Below are 21,484 nucleotides of genomic sequence, written 5' to 3' on the forward strand. Positions count from 1 at the left end.
ATTATAGTCCACGTTGACATTAGAATACTCAGGTTTTGCTCCACACTGTGTGTTCTTATTGTTAACTGCAAGATGGATTTCACAATCCGGGCCGCCACCTTTGAGGATTGTAAGGACATTTCTCGGATGATACTGGTGAGTTGATCATACTATTTAAAAACTTTTAGAAAAATAAAAACACTAATCAACTGTGTCATTAAATGAAAAATAAATTAGAAATGTATTACCCTAAGTGTATTGATGTAACGCACAAGCAGAAATGATAGCAAAATTATCTTTTAAAAATTATTTGAAAATGCATTGGATTGCATGTTCATAATACAGTGGTATGCAGGACTGACCCGTTGTACATGCAAAGTTAGCAAATCGGGCACCACCAATCTCTGGGAGTCCCAAAATTAAGCATAATTTTATCTGGGGACCCCTCTGTTCAAGCATTATGACAAATTATTGTCAGTGCTTGATTTTTTTTTTTTTTTTTTTTAAATTTAAAACACACATGATCAATTTTATTTGCTGTACATCATACCAATGTTTTTGGATAAAACTGAAGGGCTTTATTCTACAAAAATCTGCTAGAAAATTGAACAATTTATTAAAAATTTTAATCTGATCTGTATCAGATATACATCAAATATATATATATTTATTTATCTGTATCAGATATATGTATCAAATACAGATCCAATAAAGTTATTTTACACAAAAGGCAAAAGTTTGGTCTAAACCAGCTAAATAAAACACTGTTGTTGTACAATATAAAGATTGTAAAGCTATTGCTGGTTGTTCAAATCCAAAATTAGTTTTCTTGCTATGATAATAAATAGCCAGCTAATGTTTGCAATATAGCCTATTTCTTTATATACAATATCAATTTAGAATTTTTCACTGCCAGAAAGATAAAAGACTTTATATTTATTAAGTCTTTTTGTTATTGTATATTTTTTGTTTTTGAATATATATATATATATATATATATATATATATATATATATATATATATATATATATTGCTACATGCATTTTGTATAATCACCATTATCCATTGACATACAGTATATGCAATTTTTGAATGTCCTTCAGCCTAGCTTGTACCATTCATTTTTTTCCTTTTTTATTTGATTTCACGAGGGCAATATGATTTAACAATTCCAATACAGACGATTAAACTATGTGCCGATGCGTGTATTATGGCTCTTAAGCATTTAATTTATGGAGTAAAATGCAACATGTATATTGCTAGAGTGGACTAATAAAAGGTTCACTCATTTTTCTTATCCTAAAACCACAACAAAGTCTACACGACACATTGAAAATATAATATCCAGACACCATATTAATTGAGCATTTTTGCTTGACAGTTAAGACTGGCTAGACTGGATACAGCTTTGATTTGATATCTAAAGAAAAATTAAGCGCTTGCTTTTTGCAGATGCACCTTGAAAACATTCAAGTTCAAAATGCTGTAAGCACACCTTAAATCATGTGACAAGGTAAATAACCAATCCGCTTCACATTTTATATGGATTATAAACATTAGAGCAACAACTGTTGACTGATGACTTGAGATTAATGAAAGCATCCAAACGCTGCGTTATTTTACTAATAATAAAAAACAACTTTTATCAGAGCTAAAGCAAGGGTTTGAAATGTGATCACCTACAGCCAATGAGAGAGCAGCATCCACTAGTATAGGTATCTGCAGGCCAGCAGGAGGTTGGGGGAAAAGTTAAAAGGGCTTATTTTTAGTCTATTTAGACCCAAAAAAACTGAGGAAAAATTTGTTGTTCCTATTACAAAGTCATGAAGTGTGAAATTCCCTGTCGTCGATCCAGTGTAGTCTTAGAGTATAAACCAAGTGTGCCGCAAGCCTACGTTTGAGTGAAGGTTTCGGCCGTTAGATCGCCCCCTGGGGGCTGGCTGCAGTACAAGTCATAAAGCCCGCCTCCTCCGTGTTAATGAAGGAGACTTGAGCCCAAATAAAAAAAAATATTACACTTGCAATAAAATGTCCCGAAAGATAGTCGTGGTCGATTAAGGCACTGGTTATTGTGCTGAAATAGGTGCAGATCTTCATTTTTGTAAACAGTTTGTTTTTAGCAGTAATTTAATGCTGGGCGTGTCATCGTGATTGACAGCTGTGATTGACAGTTTCTCAAAGCGCGGCGTCTGAGCTTCGGCAGGAGACTGAAGTAGACTGAAATGTTATTATTCGATTTCTGTGTTATTTTACCATGACAAAATGAGTTCAGCAGTAAACTATAGTTTCTGACATACATGATCCTGGTGGAACACTGTTTATTCGCTAAGTTCAGGGCTTTTTTCGGGCTTTATTAGTTTGCTGATACACGCCTAGCCACCCAAATAGCAAAACACAGTTCCGGCTAGATTCTCGCCTGCCGGAGACTTATCTCTTAGAGCTCAGACTGACTAATGTTACCTCTGCTGGACCTACTCCGGATGCCTGGACTCACTGCCCGATTCCAGTCCGAGTCAATCGAGCCAGATGCGGCGGCCGAGCGAGCCGGCGCTGCCGCATGCGAGCCGGAATCAGCCCGCGACGCCGCGAGTAAGTTATGCGCTGCAGCCCGGAGCTGGCGCGATTAAATATATAAAACCCTCATATTTGTTAACGTTATTACATCCATTTGTGTTGATATGACAGCAAACGCATGCTGAGAAGTTCGGGGGGCGTAGTTGATTTTACATGAAGCGTTTGGTTGGAAGCTCGACTCTGCTCATTTTCGCGGCTCCTCCTCTGGCTCCATCAGACAATCCTTCTGCGCATGTCTGGCTCCAATTTCAGCAGTCTTTTGCGACAGTTTGTGCCCGTCAAGCAGGCGTTTTGCCCTCAAGGCGTTCAATGGGAAAAAGGGCTGTCGCGTCGTCCATATTTTTTACAGTCATTGGTATAAACACAACAGCAACAAAATGCTACCCAAGATAGTAATGTAGTGTGAAAACATCTGTGACACAGCTATTTAGAAAATGGTGCAGTCTGAACTCGGCATTAGGAAATCTACCATTTTGCCAGGAAACTTGTCAATAATTTAGTGATTTAAAATTGGTCAGCCCCCTGGGCCCCTTCTGGCCTGAGGCCCCAGACATTTGCCTGCCCTGCCATATGAAACCATGCCAAAAAACCAAAGCCCTTTGGTTCTCAATAAAGAGAATCAGGACCAAGAAAAGGGTAATTTTATGAAATGAAGGAATAATGATCATTTAAGTAAACTGAGGTGAAGTAAATCTCGGTCTAAAAGTTAGTAATTCAATAATAAGTGTCAGCCATTTCCTAGTTGGATTGAAACAATGATAATTTTCCCTTATTTTTAGGTCTATCCAAGCTTGTATTATATACTGTACTTACTGCATGTGGAACTCTTTTTAAAAATGGGACCTGTTTTGAGATAGAGTTACCAGTTCTGTGAGGCAGGCAGCCTGGTCATGCATGCAAGAAGACTGATTCAAACAGTTTACTGAGAAGACTCAGTTCAATAGAATTATTTGTTTGTGAAACAGCCATCACAATAATGCTTTTTCAAAATCATATTAACTTATTGTAACCACATCAAATTATTGATCAAAATGTATTTATAGAAAATGGATTGCTCAAACATCAAAAGTGTGAATGTCAATACTGAAAAGACATTTAAATCAGAATTTTGCAATACATTTTTGATACACCTATTTTGAAATGCATCCCATGGTCCCGTGAAAATGCAATCCTACTTTTCTAAATGTTTGAATACAATTAGGGATTAATTATCATTCATATAATAATAAAATTATCATTAGGGATGATGTACGTTACACACATCAATTTGGGTAATTCAGTTTAAATTAATTTTGCAACTTATAAAGCATTTACAATCATATGTATAATCCATAAAACTGTAGCTGGAAATGACAAGTGTAAATTATATAGTTTAATTTTCATTCAGTAGCCTTTACCTGTCAGCTGTGACTGCTGTGCATTCTGAATCTCTGTCGCAAAGGAGAGGGGCAAATATTTTATTCTAATTCTAATTATTCTATATTCTAATCAGTCGTAATTTCTCAATTAATTTAATGTACGCCCTACTCATTGGGTAACAGTTTTGTATTTTGAAATAAAAAAGTGGACACTGCTGTAATGAACTGTAAAACTAAATGGTTCACTTGAGATAAGAACATATTACTCAGCATATACCAAACATGTAACAAGTAAAGCAATTGCAATACATGATAAAAAAAAAAAACGTTAGTGTCTTTTGTCATACTATTACATCATACTGAAACAAAATACAAAGTTTATTATTGTGCAGTAACCTTGTATATGCATAAAGATGAAGAGAAATTTTATTCCTCTATGATTTCTCATCTCATGACATTATTGTGACAAGTGCTCAAAATCAAAAAAAAAAAAAAGGAAAAGAAAATGTCACCATAGCATGGCAGAATTAAGCAATTGTGTTGAACTGTTTAAATTGTTTAACTATAGGAATTGGCAGAGTTTGAGAAAGTTTCTGACCATGTCAAGATCACACAAAGAGGTAAGGCTGATTGTTTCCCTTCTCCACTAAAATTACAATGATTTGCATGGAGCAATTCATACTGTGGGTTTCTATAATAAGAATTTGGATCTATAATCAACTGTACTTCTATTACTATAGATCTGGAGCAGGATGGATTTTCCAAAAACCCTTTTTTCCATGGAATTATTGCTGAAGTACCAGAACACTTAAAGTCCAGAGAGGGTGAGAGTAAAAACATAATTAACTATATTTTTCATTATTATTACTAAAGCAGATTAAAAACTGTTGTACCCTCTCTTTTTTGTTAAGCACAAAAGAAGACATTTTGAAAATTGTTGAAAAGCTGTAAACATTGACTTCCATATAGTGTTTGTTTTCTACGGTGACCGAAAGAGCTTAATGTGCTGCAATTTAAGAAACCACATGCAATTACAAAAAACACCAGCATATTAGGAAAAGATCTTCGTCTGTTTGACAGCACATGTGCTGCAAATTCTCATGATTCATACACATAAAAAAATAATAAAAACTGCCCTGCATTTTCCCACAACACAAACATTAATAAAACGTGCTGCATTTTCTCACAATGCAGAGAACTGAACACAACTGTAATGTTGTGAAAAACGTGATGGACGCTGCTGTGCTCTGACTATTTTCTTAGTGAAGTTGCATGTGATCTAAGGTGAGTTTTATGTTTGTTTATTTTAACATCCTGATTCCCTTGTCTTTAGTATGTATTAGCCTAAATAACTATAACCTAAATACCTTAATCCGTCACGTTTTAGGGTCTCCTTGAACCATTTCCTTTGCGTTGTAAGAAAATGCAGTGCGTTTTATTAATCGTTTGCATTGCGGGAAAATGCAGCATTTTTTTATGCGTTTGCAAAGTGTGGATTTGCTGCATGTGTGCTGTCAAACTGAAAGATCTTTTCTTAACTTGCTGCCGTTTTTTGTAATTGCACGTGTTTTGTTAAATTGCAGCACGTTAAGCTCTTTTGGCCACTGTAGTTTTCCTACAATGGAAGTCAATGGTCACAGGATTCTAACATTTTTCAAAATGTGTTCTACATGTGCTCCTCATACATGCAAATCATATGCAAGTTATTTTTTGCTATTAAACTGACAGAAATTATTTGCGTGACTTCATACCAAGGTCATACCAAGATCGGTTACTCTCTGTACTTCTACATGTACAACACGTGGAAAGGTCGAGCAGTGTACATGGTGGATCTGTATGTGATGGCAGAGTTCAGAGGTAAAAAAATACAAAACTGTATAATTTTGTTTAATTTTAAGTTTTTAAATAATCCATAAACTCAGACTGCTTAGCAATTTTCTTTGAGCATTTCCAGGCAAGGGCATTGGCAAGGCTCTGATGACCAAAGTTTCACAGGTAAATGATTTTTATCTGTGCTAGAAAATTGTTGCATAATAAATAAGCAAAGAATCACAAACTTTTATTTACCCTGCTGTGTTGACTATGTGTAAATCTGACATGTTTGTGATCGTGCTCCTCTCAGCTTGGTCTGGCTGCTGGTTGCACTCAGCTCAACTTCACTGTGCTGGACTGGAATAAGTCATCTCTGGACTTCTACCTGAAGCAGGGCTGCTGGGACGTGACCTCTGAACTCGGCTATCACTGCATGCGCTGTGAGGGTGAAGCTCTTCAACACTTGGCACAGGGAGAGCTTTGAACGATCAAGAACATTGGTTCCACTCTCAACTACTGTAGGTTACTAAGTTACACATGGCTAGATATGCACAGGAAGGCCGTAAGCTGAAAAATGGGCACATTTAAAAAAACAAAACATTTTGAATAAAATATTGAAAAGTTCAAATTTGCTTTTAATTTACTCTAGATATGTGACTAATTTGCAGTAGAACATTTTAGCTGAAACCTATAGTTCTTAGCCATTCATAAAAAAATGGCATCTACTATCAGCACTTTTAGATTTAAAAATCTAATCGGTGGAGGACATGACATACATTTCTACTGGTCACTTATGTCATATACTAATAAAATTTAGTATTTGTTGAAAAACATGTGCCTTTATGTTGTTATTTGCCTCTGACAAGATACTAGGCTGGGTGGCATGGTGGCTCAGTGGTTAGCATTATCACCTCACAGCAAGAAGGTTGCTGGTTCAAGTCTGGGTCAGTTGGCTTTTCTGTGTGGAGTTTGCATGTTCTCGCCATATTCGCGTTGGTTTCCTCTGGGTGCTCCGGTTCGCCCACAGTCCAAAGACATGTGCTATAGGTAAATTTAATAAACGAAATTGGTCATAGTGTATGTGTGTGTGTGTGTGTGTGTGAGTGAACGTGAGAGCGTATGGGTGTTCCCCAGTACTGGGTTGTGGCTGGAATATGCTGGAATAGTTGGTCAGTCATTATACACATAATGACACATAATGACATTTCAGCTTCTATAGCTTTGTTGATGACAAGGACCAGATGTATGTAACATTCAGCAGGTAACACAGTTTAAAAGAGCTCAGATTTTAGATGTGTAAGAGGTTTGTAAGTGTTAAAAGACCAATACCAAATAACTGTGGTAGGAAAGGTGTATTCACTAACATTCACTGGGCTTTAAAACTAAATTTAAACAAGATCAGTCTAATGAAAGCATATAGTTGTCACACTTTCTTTATCATGGGCCATTTGTTGAATTTAAGTTACATTGCATCTACATGCCAACTAATTCTCATTAGATTACAAGTAGATGGTTAGGTTAGGGTTGGGGTTGATGTAAACTGACATGTACCTGCAAAGTTTCTTATACAGTAGTCAGTTAAATGTCTGTTGAAGGAGCAGTATCAGCAGATATAAAGCAGACGTCTACTAATACTTAAATGGAGCATTAAAATAAAGTGTTTCCTAAAGTCCAAAAATAAAGGTGTGCTATAAAAGTGCCAAAGTGATAGTCTACCAGTTTATGTACAATTCAAAACAGTGATAATACAAAAGCTTGCAAGAATATTCTGGAAAAATAAGTCCAGATAAAGGAATCTCAATCAATCTGGAAAAGGTCATGAAAAGGGCATGCTCATGCAGTGCAAATTTAGGCCAAGTGAGGGTTTCCTGCACTGTAAAAAAATCCTGGTTGCTTTAAATTTTAAGATGAATCAAATTAACCTTATGAGTCCATTGAACTTATATTATGCTAAACTGACTTAAAACAGCTTTCATAACTTATAAAATCAAGCTAGAACATGATTAGCTTAGTTTAATAAGTTACAATGACCTAAAAACATCTCTCAAGTGCTCTGCACTCACAGTAAAAAACAAAAAACAAAATCAGGCTTACATGTAAATTCATTTTTCTGTTTGCTTATAAGTGCTTTTTTGAGTTTCAAATTACTGATAACTTGCATATGTAAAACACCATGGACAATGGTGTCAGCTAAAAAACATTATGTTTCACTGAAGAAGTCATCTTCATGTTGGACTGCTGGAAGGCGAGTAAATTTTCATATTTGGGTGACCTATTTTTTAGGCAAAATGAGCTGAGAACCACAACCAGCAGAAGCTGCTTGTAATGTTGCCTCGAAACATGCAAATTCCTTATAATTTCAAGTGATACTGATTCCTTACACCCTTTACAATTGTGATTCTGGCCTAATCAATAATTCACTGTTTTCTTACTGGAATTTCACTGTTTTTGTATTTACTATTGTTTTATGTTTATTGCCAAAACTTATTTTAGAACAAAATACTGAGCTGTAAGTAAATACATCTTGAACACGAAAGACATGCAAGTACCTCAGTCTATTATTTTAGTTACCTGTAACTTGTAATATTCTATGACTTATTAAAATGGTACTGTTATTTTCTAGCACTTAAAAATAAAACTGTGTAGCCCCATAGTGAAGACGACGAGCAAAAGTGACATTGTTACAAGCTGCTGTATCCAATGTACTGTGGATTCTGATGTTTCCTCTGTCCTATTGGTCATCAATAAAAATAGATTTACGCCGTTTTTGCAGCATGTGTTTTCACTTGCCCAAGCCTTTAATGCTATGTGATGTAGATTAGTGTTGAACAAAACTATGCACATCTAATTCTAAAATAAACATAATTAATGCCATCAAAGCTCCCTTCTGCATCAGTGACCACAGAATAAAGTGTAGTTGGAAGTGAAATTCACATTTGGCCAGCAGATTACTCCATTTCCCAGCTGTGGGAACAAAAGAAGCACGTCGCAGTTGCCAAAACTTAAACAACAGCGACATCAAGTGTTCGCCCAGAAAACTGATTAACGATATCCCACATTTAGGACTTTCTCCAGAGTACTTCACTGAGGAATTCAAACAATATTTCGATGTTAATAACAACTGAGACAACCGCGGTGTACATATGTTGTTTCATTTAATCCATTAAAACCTTAGCTGATTGGCAGGACAAAGTTTCATAAGCAAACCCAATGAGGGAAAAACACCATAAATCAGACTCAGGCTCTGATTTGCTCATTTTCTGACTCATAATAATCAAAGTCCTTGCCAGGAAACCATCCTGTTGTTTAGCTGTCATGGGAGTGGGAAGAGCAGAACTACACACTTCTCCACAATATTTATGGTAGGAAAGGAATAGGCAATTATTCGTCTGCACTATTTGAAATTTTATAGACCACAGAGGAGATAAAAATGACAACAGGTTCCAGAGATAGACTAAAGGAAATATTAGACTTGGGATTAACAGATAAAACCTCGCTCAAGCAAACATTTACATGTCATTTAAAGATAATGCAGGTTATTTTAATCACAGCTGTTTAAAATAACACACACAGTTCCTTCTGAAGGCCTCTAAAAAGTTTACATGGCTTCTATGACATTATGAACTGATTGAGGTTACCTGGCAGAAATGCATAAATATAAATAATAATCTTTTAATGTATTTTGTTTCTTAATAATAAATAATTTATTAAATAATATTTCTTGCATGACCCAATTTTTACACTATATTTTTAATAGGTTAAAATACTTAGTTCCTGTATTTATATTAGTTCCTAAATTTAAGTAACCTAAATTATAACTTGACGACGTAGTCGGGAGCGATGTCACCTCACAGCTAAAAAAGTCACTGGTTCGAACCTCGGGTGGGTCAGTTGGCATTTCTGTGTGGAGATTGCATGTTCTCCCCTTGTTAGTGTGGGTTTCCTTACAGTGCTCAGGTTTCCCCCACAGTCTAAAGACATGCGGTACAGGTGAATTAGGTATGCTAAATTGGCCATAGTGTATGAGTGTGAATGAATGAGAGTGTATGGGTGTTTCCCAGTGATGGATTGCAGCTGGAAGGGCATCTGCTGCCTAAAACATATGCTGGATAAGCTGGTGGTTCATTCCGCCGTGGAATTCTTTATTCTGATTTGTATTTATTTGTTTGCTTTAACTCTTATACAATATAGAATAGTAATGTATATTATGTATTTCAGTAATAACATTGTATTATAATATTAACTCTAAAACTAAATTTCTAATCAGCCAATCACACGGCAGCAACTCAATGCATTTATGCATTTAGACATGGTCAAGATGATCTGCTGCAGTTCAAACTGAGCATCAGAATGGAGAATAAAGATGATTTAAGTGACTTTGAACATATCATGGTTGTTACAGCTGGACAGGCTGCTCTGAGTATTTCAGAAACTGCTGATCTAGTGGGATTTTCAAGCACAACCATTTCTAGGGTTTACAGAGAATAGTCAGAAAAAGAAAAAAATAGCAATGAGTGCAAATTGGACGCAAATTTCTTGTTGATGCAAGAGGTCAGAAGGGCCAGACTGGTTTGAGATGATAAAAAGGCAACAGTAACTCAAATAACTTGTTACAACCGAGGTGTGCAGAAGAGCATCTCTGAATGCACAACACATCCAACCTTGAGGCAGATGAGCTACAGCAGCAGTAGACCACACCGGGTGCCACTCCTGTCAGTTAAGAACAGGAAACGCAATTCACACAGGCTCACCAAAATTGGACAATATAAGATTGAAGAAACATTGCCTGGTCTGATGAGTCTCGATTTCTGCTGCGACATTCGGATGGTAGGGTCAGAATTTGGCATAAACAACATGAAAACATGGATCCATCCTGCCTTATATCAACGCTTCAGGCTGGTGGTAAAGGTGGTGTATTGGTGTGGGGGATATTTTCTAAGCACACTTTGGGTCCATTAGGAGCAATTGAACATCATGTCAACGCCACAGCCTAACTGAGTATACTCATATACTCATCAAAACTCAACAATACTCATCAACAATCCTTTGATGGCTATTTCCAGCAGGATAACGCGCCATGTCATAAAGCGTGAACCATCTCAGACTGGTTTCTTGAACATGACAATGAGTTCACTGTACTCAGATGGCCTCCACAACTATTTAGGATGTGGTGGGATGAGAGATTCGCATTATGGATATGCAGCTGACAAATCTTCAGCAATTGTGTGATGCTATCATGTCAATATGGACCAAAATCTCAAAAATATTTCCAGTACCTTGTTGAATCTATACCATGAAGGATTAAGGCAGTTCTGAAGGCAAAAGGGGTTTAACTCGAGGTGTACCTAAAGTTTTAATGGGTGCCCTACAAAGGGTTATTTGCATTTATTTTATTTATTTTTATTTTTTGCATCTTATTTAAATCCCATTTAGCTATTATTTTAATATTAGAACTTTTGGATTATTATCCGATTTAATTTTAATTATTAACACTTGTTTAGTGACAATTATTTAATTGGAATTATATTTATTTGTCTGTTTATTAATTAAGTTATTTTCAATTTCCTCCAAATTTTTCCATGGACCACACTCCCCAACAGTTCCATAGTATATCCCCAAATTGTATATTGCTAAATAAATAGAGCCTGGTATAATATTTACCATATTAATGTTCTTTATACTTCTCTGGTTCTGTACACTATTAACATCCTCAAAATCTCAGCTATTATCTTTCATCCAGAAAGGTTTCATTCCAATTCCCTTTAAAACTAAAGCATCCCTTGGTATGTACATTGTGGTAACAATAATCAGCACTCTTTGCTTCATTAGTGCACGGCCACACACTGTAAAAAACCGTAGAGAACAACCAGTTCAACCAAGCATATAAAAGACGCGCACTTGTTGATCTGAGGCAGGACGGAGCTCAATCCTATTTCACTACAGAATAAGAATACTTGGCAGCGCACGAGGGAGGGGGGAGGAAATCTGTTTTCCACTGCTGTGCAGGACTCACTTCCCTGCAGTGCATACTTGAGCGCATGGACGCAGGAGTGCTTTGAAATGACACCTCTCGTGGACTAGACCATCATCTATCTATCAGTGAGAACACGAGCAGGTCATGCCAGAGATTCAGCTCCCTGGAAGACGTAAATAAAATGCAAATCCCTACTGGGCTACTGACAACACTCAGAGCAAGAATGAACAGAATACTGCTATGCCATCTGTGCCAGACGCGGTCCACGCAATAAACACGTCTCCATATACCAAAAGCACTGGCCGACTTGCTGGGGTCAGTCTTGCAAGTGCTGCATTTGCGCTCTGACTTGGAGAAGCGCTCGCGCACGGGACCTACCGGAGAGGCTCAGGGATGTTCTCGTGGATTACGGACACAATGATTGACGTGGAAGCTCCAGAACGGTGAACGACCCGCGTGCGCAACAATGCAGCGAATTTTCCAGAGGAGACGGATCCGCACGCTGCGCTGGGTCTGGTCGCTGATGGCCGTGCTCGCGCTGTCTCTGGCCGTGTGCAGTGCCATATTTACAGTGTGGACGCTGCGACAAACGCGGGACCTGTCGAGGTCTTTCCAAACTCTGCAGGAGCGCTTGGAGCAGGTAAACGCGATCGCTTTGGGGTTTGTCTTTCGATGCATGCATGCGTTCTTGCACACTCACTAATCACCATCATGCAATTATTTTTCGCATTGTCTTTATTTTAATATTCTGCCATGCACGATCTTGTGGTGCTGACAGTGAGAGCACTTTGCAAGCTTTTTCGGGGGTGAGGTATTCTACACACTATATCACGAGGAATGTAATTGTATCGAGGCACTTGATTATACAAACATACAGCTGCGGCACCGCTGGGGGTCTGCGGGACGCGTTTTTATGACCCTTCCAGACTTTGCGCGCGGGGTGCTGTGAGTTATGGCCTATTTAGTTTCTAAAGTCGCTGCCAAGTGTGATGATTTTGTTGCCAGTTTTGCTCCGTGTTTAGGGCAATTTACTGGAAATCTTGGAGTACTTGGCACGCGCGCGTCTCGGAGCCAGCTGACATTGCCTTTTAAGCATCGCGTCTCGTAAAGCAATTGTGTAATTATGGTGAAATGATTTGCAACTCGTAAGCTACTATTAGAGTCTTATAGCCTGCCCTCAAGCACAGATGGGTTGCACTGTCAGAAGTGTGTGTTGTCATGAATGTCAGTATTGTTTTAATTACTGGAACAGAAGTGGCTTATTTCTTCCGCCGATGTGGACGGAACAGCGCGCTGAAGTGAAGGCTCATGAATCACACACAACTCTTCCAAACACCGCTACTGAACACAGCACGAAACACACACAGCAACCACTGCGCGACTCCAGAATTAATGACTCTTATGATCCGGTTCTTTTTAGGGAATCAAACTATGCTGCGTGTGTAGAACGACTGCCGAACGAATGACTCTTATGATCCGATTCTTTTTTAAGTGTTCAAATAATACACTTATAAACGCACAAATGATTTTTGTGTATGATTTTGTTTTTGGTGAATCGAACTGGCACCTATTATGGAGTTCAAGAACTGGATGAACCTCTTAAAGTAATTTGCTAGTTCACACCAAAAAAGTCATAATTTACTCACTTTTTATTTGTTTTTAGACCTTTACAAATTTTTGTTCTGATCAATAAAAAAAGAAGATATTCTGAAGAATGGTGAAAACTGGTAACTATTGACTTCTATATTTGTTTTTCCTACTATGAAAGTCAGTGGCTTTTCAGCTTTCTTTAGAAAATCTTGTGTTCACCAGAATAAGGAAACTCATAAAGGTTTGGAAACTCTTAAGAATGAGCAGATAGCGAGTAATTAAAAAAAATTGTGTAAATGGAGTAATCATTTAGTGACTGAAAATGAAAGGCTACCACGCTTTTGTGCTTTTATTTAATATAAAGCCTAAGCGGGCAACACAGCGGTGCATTGAATAGCGCTATTGCCTCCCAGCAAGAAGGTCATTGGTTTGAGCTCTGGTTGGGTCAATTGGCTTTTCTGTTTGGCATATGCTTGTTCCCTCCATGTTGGCGTGGGTTTCCTCCGAGTGCTCCGGTTTCCCCCCACAGTCCAAAGACATGTGCTATAGGTGAATTAAATAAGCTTAATTTGCCGAAGTGTATGTGTGGGTGTGAATACAAGAGTGTATGGGTGTTTCCCAGTGCTGGGTTGCAGCTTGAAGGGCATCCGCTGAGTAAAACATATGTTAGATAAGTTGGCGGTTCATTTCGCTGTGGTGACCCCTGATTAATAAAGAGACTAAGCCGAAAATGAATGAATGAATAAATAAATAAAGCCTAAGCATTCCAGAGCAGTGAGATTTGTTTTTCAGAATTAGGGAGCATTTCATTTAATTCCACCATGGAATAAGATCAATTTTATCTGACTTTTATGTGATTGTTTTGAATTTCACAGTTCTTTTCAGTATGCAACGTCGTCTCTCACAGTTTCAGTTTTTATACTTGAAACTGCTCATTTGTATCAAAGTTCTGAGAAAAAGTTAACTCAGAATTTTGTAAATAAGCTTCTCGCTGCAAGAAATCCCATAAATCACAATTGAAAGAAATTATAGAAATAGAAAGAAAAAAATTGGTAAAACTGCAAGAAACAGACTTATAACTTTAAAAACGTAGTTATTCAGAGAATTCAAACAAATAAAAAAGGTCTGAATCAGAATATAAGATAATAAGATAGTAACTCACAATATTGATAAATAAAGTCCTCATTTTGAGGAAGTCAGAATTATGAATCATCAAATTTTAAACATAGATTCACAAGAATGCTGAATTTCTCAAAACTGTCAAATAAAGTAAAAATTGAGCGATATATAACTGACAGATGCCACAAATAAAACTTGAAATTATATGAAAATGACAGAATTGTGAGTAATGTTGCAATTACATCTTAATTTGTTTATTTTTTAATCTGTGATTTAAGAAGCGTTATTGGTTTGTCATCATGGGACAATAACTAGTTTCAAGGTTTAGCGCGATTTGGAAAAGTCAAAGTTTTAAAACAGCCAAATTTTTCTGTTATACCATACCTACAACATTTTTTAGGGCAACAGTATCTCCCGCAGAAAAGGAGCCTCTGCAACAAAATCTATTGTTCCAAAATAGTATAAATGTCTCTTAAAATAAAATATATTGTGTTCAATGGGGAAAAGGTTGTTTTTTTACCCAGAAATTTAAAAAGAACATATTTTAGAGCAGTAATCATAATAGGATACCATAAAATTTTTATCCACGGTTATCATACTGTCAGAATCTTATTCCGGCCCATGCCTTGTCATAACTACATAAGTCATTCATTTTCTTTTCAGCTTCGTCCCTTTATTAATCAGGTGTCACCACAGTGGAATAAACCACCAACTTATCCAGCATATGTTTTACGCAGTGGATGCCTTTTCAGCTGCAACCCATAACTGGGAAACACCCATACACACTCATTCACACACATACCAAACGAACAATTTAGCTTACCCAATTCACCTATAGTGCATGTCTTTGGACTTGGAGGAAACCCACGCAAAAGAGGGAGAACATGCAAACTCCGCACAGAAATGTCAACTGACCCCGTCTAGGCTCAAACCAGCGGCCTTCTTGCTGTAAGGCGATCATGCTCAACTACATAATTAGATTACATTAAAATCTAGACCCACTCCCGACTGAACCATCACTGTTCAGAAACATCTTAAAGACATCAATCCAATCAGGATCTGAGATGTCAAAAAAGAAACGCATAGGCAGGTGTTGCTTTAAACATAAGCACATGTATTAAATAAATTCATTCTCTAAACACTTTTTGTGAACTCTTTGACACTTAATTAACATTAGTGAGGTTTTTAATCCATGCTATTATAAGCAGCCTACTTTATGCATATTGGAATGTAGTGAATATGACTTCGGCAGATTTTCAGAAATTGTATAAAAATATGAACTGGCATGATCTGCATTTCTGTGTGATGTGCTATAATGAAGAGTTGGCAGCAGTGCAAAGTTTTTCCACTTTTCCACGTGCATGAGCTATTGTGAATTATAATTTAATAACTACATTCCAAACTTTTAACCCCTAAAAAGTATTTTTAAAGAAGTGTTATTAACCACTGTCTGAGGTCACACACACACACACGCAACTCTAACTGTGTCTTTTGTAGCACAGTACAGTTATTGTGCACTTTGCATGGAGTAGACTGAACCTCCAGATGGATAGGTACTCACTTCATCTCGGGGCACAACCACAGTTTCGGTTGCCAGACATTTGTTAAACTGCTGACAAAGCTTTCACATGCTTGTCACATTGTTTGTCAGCCTTTTCTTTTTCACTTAATTTAAAGCTTCCTTTTAACAGAGAAGCATTCCCGGAATGTATTGCATCAAGGGGTAAAAAACCCTACAAGGTGTTGTTAATGGCATTTAGGGGAAGTGGTTGACCTATTAAAAACTCAATTTCAATGTTTTCCATGCTTCTGGCGACTGTTTGTTTGTGTCTCGCTCAGGAACGCCTCCAGATTATTTCAAAAGGCTATGACTACTGCATGGGTTACCCGCAAAACGCCAGTTAATAGAAGCCAGCAGTGTTTCTCTCCAGTGGCCTGCTCAATCCTGACACACATATTTAGGTTCCATTCCTGGCCCGGTCATGCTGGTCGCGTCTGTCTTCCATATCTGTCTGCAAAAGCTGTTGAGAGTGATGAAAAATTGGATTCTTTTTTCTGCTCTCACTTGTTATTTCTCTCTCTCCTTCAGGTGAATATGCAGCGTAAGGCCATCTTCCAACTGATCCTGGAAAAACGCGAACTGTTGGAGAGCCAGAGGTTCCGCAGAGATGGTACTGAAGGACATCATATGTCATAATGTCAGGCAGAAAGCCAGTTACTGAAATGCATTGCACAGAGGAGAAGAAATGACAGCTTTACTTACAGACTATTTATTAAAACAAGCTCTTTGACGGAAATCGAATGAAACCATAGGGATTTTAAAAATGCAGGAGAAAAACCCCAAGCGTAAAACCGACACACGACAGCTGTTGTCAAAAAACCTTGGATCACCTGCAGTCTTTCCAGCTGCAGAGGAATCTTTGGTTGTTGCACGCAATATTTACACAGACCAAACCGTTTTTGGACACCAAGGCACCTTGGGTAAACCATTGGGCATGTGTTTCCAAAAGCTGCAACAGGAAACAGTAGGCAGCAGGCTGAATGACAGCAGAAATTACAGGTTTGAGCTGGATGGACACGCACCCGGCGAAAACCAACTGGCACAAGGACCGCAAGGGTACAGTGGTTTTAGCAAGCATCTAAAAAGAGTGACCCCTGCATTGAAGCCTGAAATAGCTTTAATTACCAATAGACTATAATTCTGCAATTATGCGATAAGGAATCTCGAGGCCGGTGGAAAAACCAGTGCCAACAGGGTAAAAACAACAAGCCGCGGCCAAAAAGATCAACAAAATAAACATTGGGGAAGAACAGATGGGCCGTCAGAAGTCTAATGAGCAGCCGCAAGTCTTCAGCTGACACCTGACGGCTGTCTGATTTCCGAGCCAAAATGCTTATCCACAATCATTCCTCAAAATATGCTGTTTTCCTAGCCCAGAATAGTGCCCCTTGGGGACAGTCACGGCTTCGAGCTTAAACGGTCAGCCAGAAATAACAGTCGTTTAACCATTTCTGAGAGGTTCCTTTTGAAGTCTGAAACGTAGGTGATCAGTCAGTGCACATTTTGACGGACTAGCAGGAGTTCAGACAGCTCCCCTGAGGCCAGACTCGAGAGTCTCCGGAGAGGGGCAAAGAAAAAAACAAAACCCACACATTTCTCAAGGTGGTTTGTTTGAATTATTGCGTTCGGTTGAACGGTAGCCATAGCTGTTAATCTATCTCATTTCACATGAATATTATTTTCTGCATGAGAAAGGTTAGGAAAGAGCCAACGATTCATTTTTCTTAATTTTTGCCTCGTTGTTGACTAGAACCAGCTGCTGGGGTGAACGCAGAAAATTCTGTGCGGAGTGCCTGTTACTGAAAACAAAAGACTAGGAGAAGTGTAGAACAGAGCTGAAAGGAAATATTTCACCATCTGCTTTGACAATCAGGACCTCAGCTGGTGTATAAATTATTTTTGATTAATCCATGATGTTTGCATCTGCACAGCTGTTTAACGCTGGAAGATGCAGGAGCTCCTCATGGATGACTCTTATCTGCATTTCAGATGCACAGAGTTCTGTCTCTTTTTCCAAAACATGCTTTTCTTTTGTTTTTGTCTTGCTAGTGGGAGGGAAGAAAGGAAACGGACGAAAAGTGGCCTCTCATTTTGAGAGTAAGTAGACAACATTGCAGATCATTTCATTTCTCAATCAGACACCCAAATTGCTATTGAACTATCCCAGTCTAATATGTATTCATTTGTCAACAGTAACCAGTGATTCCTTCCAAAAAGGTGAGTTATTCCGGGAGTATACTGTATGCATGCGTAATGTGGAACATTTTGTGAACAGAGGAATATTGTCTAATAATGTGTGTGTGTCTCAGTTGGAAACGAAGGAGTCATTAAAGGATGGACTGAGGAGCAGCTGAATATGAGCAGGGCAGTGAACTACAATTCAGAGACCGGCACCTTCAGAGTGGAGCGTAGCGGCGTCTACTTCGTGTATTGTCAAGTAAGTTGTTTTTGCTGACTTTTCTGGCACAGTGGTAGCATAGCTATGTATATAGTGTGTCTGCAATCACCGCAATTAAAGCTAGAAAACAGGATGTGGAACTGCATTAAATTTAAGTGTCATAAAAATAACCAGAATTTCCAAGAAATCAATTTAACAATGATAGATACGATCGAGACTGAACAATATATGCTATACAGATGAATACATAGACAGACAGATACTGTAAATTCCTCGTTTCAAATCAAATTCCATTACCGCTTTCTGTGGTTCCTCCAAAACCAAATCAAAGAGCTTCTGGTTTAATCATAACTTTTCTTTCTCTTGCGCTGTGTTAAAGGCCTTCATGCTCTGTCTCCTGCACTGAATTGGTCTCTCATAACATTCCTGTTTCATTCTCTTTCTCCTGCCGTTTGGCACCATCTGTGTTTCCACCCCCAGGTACACTTCAACGAGAACCAGAGTCAGTATGTGAAGCTCGAAGTGTCCATTCCTAAAGGCCCTTTGCTCCAGTGCATTGAAGGGTACGGAACCACTCCAGCCTCTGGCTCTCACAGGTTTCACTTCCTGAAGCCATGCCAGGTCTCCGGCCTCCTTCGCCTTAACAAGGGGACCGAGCTGAAGGCTGTCACCGGAGCTTCCTTCAGTCTGCAGACGTCAGGCAAGCACTATTTCGGCCTCTTTAAAGTCAACTAGATGCACTGAGAGTTTCCAGACACCTCAACTGTACGGACAGCAGACTTTTATAGTTTTCCACAGATCACTGGTCTAAAGTATCTATCCTGAACTTGTCTCTTTGAACCCGACATTGCCTTAACAGAGAGAATTTTGACTCTGAAAGAAACATTTTTTTTAAACAGCTGTGCACGGTCATGGATGACCCCTTTATGAGCACAAGTGGCCTTCAGTGCAGATGTCATCAGGATGTTATTGCCTGCTCAACTTGCCTTGTTGGACCAATTTATGGAGAATCATTTGGTACTATGCTGGTTTGGCTGCAAATGCCTTATTAAACACAAACCAGCACAATTTCTACTATATAAATATAGCTTTTAATTACAGCATACCAGAGATGTTGCTCCAGCAGCGTGGTTGGCTTATATACTGGCATAACCAGTTTGAACAGAAGGAAGATGAATTTTCAGCAGCTTTCCTGGCCACTACAAGCATGAGAGGTTTCACCACTGGTTACTTGGCTGGACCAAAATGGAGTTGCCCCAGTTCCTGAACTGCCTTACCACTGGATGGGTTCAGTGCAGAAAAATGAAGGTTTTGGTTGGTCGTTATGAAAGCACAGAGGGCCTAAATATGCATTGAATGATACATGAAACTTTAGTTGTTGCAAAAATGCCACATTTCTCTCCAAATACACTGTCACTGTGACATACCAAACATATAATAATATTTATCAGTAAAAAGGCAGTGACTTAAAGCAGATGATGTATCTTGTGTACTGTACTGTTCCTAAAGTGGACTTATGTGTACATATAGCATGAAGGTTGATGGCGTGGACCCTTAAAAAGTCACAATATGCCTTTGGTTTTTATATAATGTGCAATTTCATGTCTATTTTTAATTAGTTTAAGTAAAGTTACAGATTTTTTTTTTACACCACCTTAAATTCATTTAATCTCACTAATTAGAAATGTATGAAACCACTGGTGAGTCAAATCTGTTAATGTCTACATGATTTCCGCTTCTGAAGCCTTTCATAAATCTTGTCAATGAATTAAATCTTAAATGGAGATCACAACCGCTGTTTTAAATGCACTTTGCCTCAAATGGGTTTCCTTATAATTCAACCGGCTTCCTCTTTGTATTTCCTGAACCCTCATGCGGACCCCTGCAAAACCTTTTTATTTCCACTTGCTTCTGGACTCTCACTTCCTGAATCCAAATTGTTGAAAACCTTTGAGGAAAAACATGTGCTTATTCCCTACTGGTCTCTAGCCCCATTCCTTCCCCCTTTGTCTGCTCACTACTTTTTTTTGTCTGTTTGGGTTCACTCCTTGAACAAAATCTACATTTGGCTAGCGGGACCATTTTTTGCTTTTAAAACATCCAAGATAAACCTGACTGGTTGGAGATGAAGTGCTGGCAGATTCAGCGAGAGTCAACATGTGAATTTGAGGTGAAGGAGGCAGTTTTGATATTAAAAAATACACACAAAATGCTTCTTCCTTACAAGGCTATATTTGTTTAGATCATATGAAAAAAATCTATACAAAATTTGACTGTATATGAGACTGAAGTTTCTACATTAACGATAATGGAGTACATGCACACAGACTTTAAATTTCAGTCAGCCAGTTCCAGGACTTCTGGTAAATAGAAATCTTATAAAAAAATAAAAAATAAAATAAATAAATAAAATTAATAATAAATAAAATCACGGCATTTAAGATCTGATTTCTTTAAAAATCAGCGATCTTCACTGCCTGGCTGAGATACAATATGAAGTGTGCATCAGACCAAACTAGAAGCACTGTGTTAAATTCTATTTTTCTGTGCCATGTCTTATAGAAATTATAAAAAAATATAGAAATATAGAAATTAGTTTTACTGCAGTGTAGGTATGGGATGATAACCATTTTCAAGGTATACTGCGGTTTGTAAAAGTCAAGGTTTTAAAACCACCAACATTTTCTGTAATACCATTCCTAAGGTATGTGTAAGAGTTTTTATTTACATTTTTTAGGACAACAGTATCTCTAGCAGAAAAAATATCCAAAGAGCTTTTAAATTGTAAAGAAATCAGTGTTTTGGAAACAAATGAAGACAGCAGAAGTCAATGCGTCATTTTCATTATTCAGCCTGACATGTTTACTGCTCCAAAATTTTATAAATCTTAAAACAAAAAACAACAAAATAAAATTATATACATATATATCTATATACACGCACATGGAATAAACACACACAAAATGAAATAACTCAACATAATCATATTGCATTTGAACTCTTCATATATTGTTTTCAAAGGGGATTTTTTTTACACAGACATTTAAAAAATATATATTTTAAAACAGTAATCACAATACCGTGATATTTTTTTTCCAAGGTTATCATACCATCAGAA

General features: G+C 37.8%; 2 protein-coding genes across 2 annotated transcripts; both read left to right on the forward strand.

The window, feature by feature from the left end:
• sat2a.2 (spermidine/spermine N1-acetyltransferase family member 2a, tandem duplicate 2) lies at positions 1–6,555 on the forward strand. The gene is made up of 6 exons (NM_001008598.1): positions 1–135; positions 4,481–4,532; positions 4,653–4,736; positions 5,668–5,769; positions 5,867–5,907; positions 6,035–6,555. The coding sequence occupies exons 1-6, from the start codon at positions 73–75 to the stop codon at positions 6,206–6,208; spliced, it is 516 nt and encodes a 171-aa protein (NP_001008598.1). The 5' UTR covers positions 1–72; the 3' UTR covers positions 6,209–6,555.
• Positions 6,556–11,835: 5,280 nt separating this feature from the next.
• On the forward strand, positions 11,836–20,155 carry tnfsf12 (TNF superfamily member 12). Its single transcript, NM_001076607.1, is given in 6 exon segments — positions 11,836–12,338; positions 16,497–16,578; positions 18,018–18,065; positions 18,162–18,185; positions 18,278–18,405; positions 18,847–20,155. Coding segments are annotated over 6 exon segments (711 nt in total). The 5' UTR covers positions 11,836–12,164; the 3' UTR covers positions 19,102–20,155.
• The last annotated feature ends 1,329 nt before the right edge of the window (positions 20,156–21,484 follow it).

Source organism: Danio rerio, chromosome 7 (assembly GCF_049306965.1).
Source record: "Danio rerio strain Tuebingen ecotype United States chromosome 7, GRCz12tu, whole genome shotgun sequence".
NCBI classification, from domain to species: domain Eukaryota; kingdom Metazoa; phylum Chordata; class Actinopteri; order Cypriniformes; family Danionidae; genus Danio; species Danio rerio.

Coding starts and splice junctions, on each gene's coding strand:
- sat2a.2 (NM_001008598.1), top strand. CDS start 73: ATGGATTTCACAATCCGGGCCGCCACCTTTGAGGATTGTAAGGACATT. Junction 4,533..4,652: donor TGTCAAGATCACACAAAGAG/GTAAGGCTGATT, acceptor CTATTACTATAG/ATCTGGAGCAGGATGGATTT. Junction 4,737..5,667: donor ACACTTAAAGTCCAGAGAGG/GTGAGAGTAAAA, acceptor CTTCATACCAAG/GTCATACCAAGATCGGTTAC.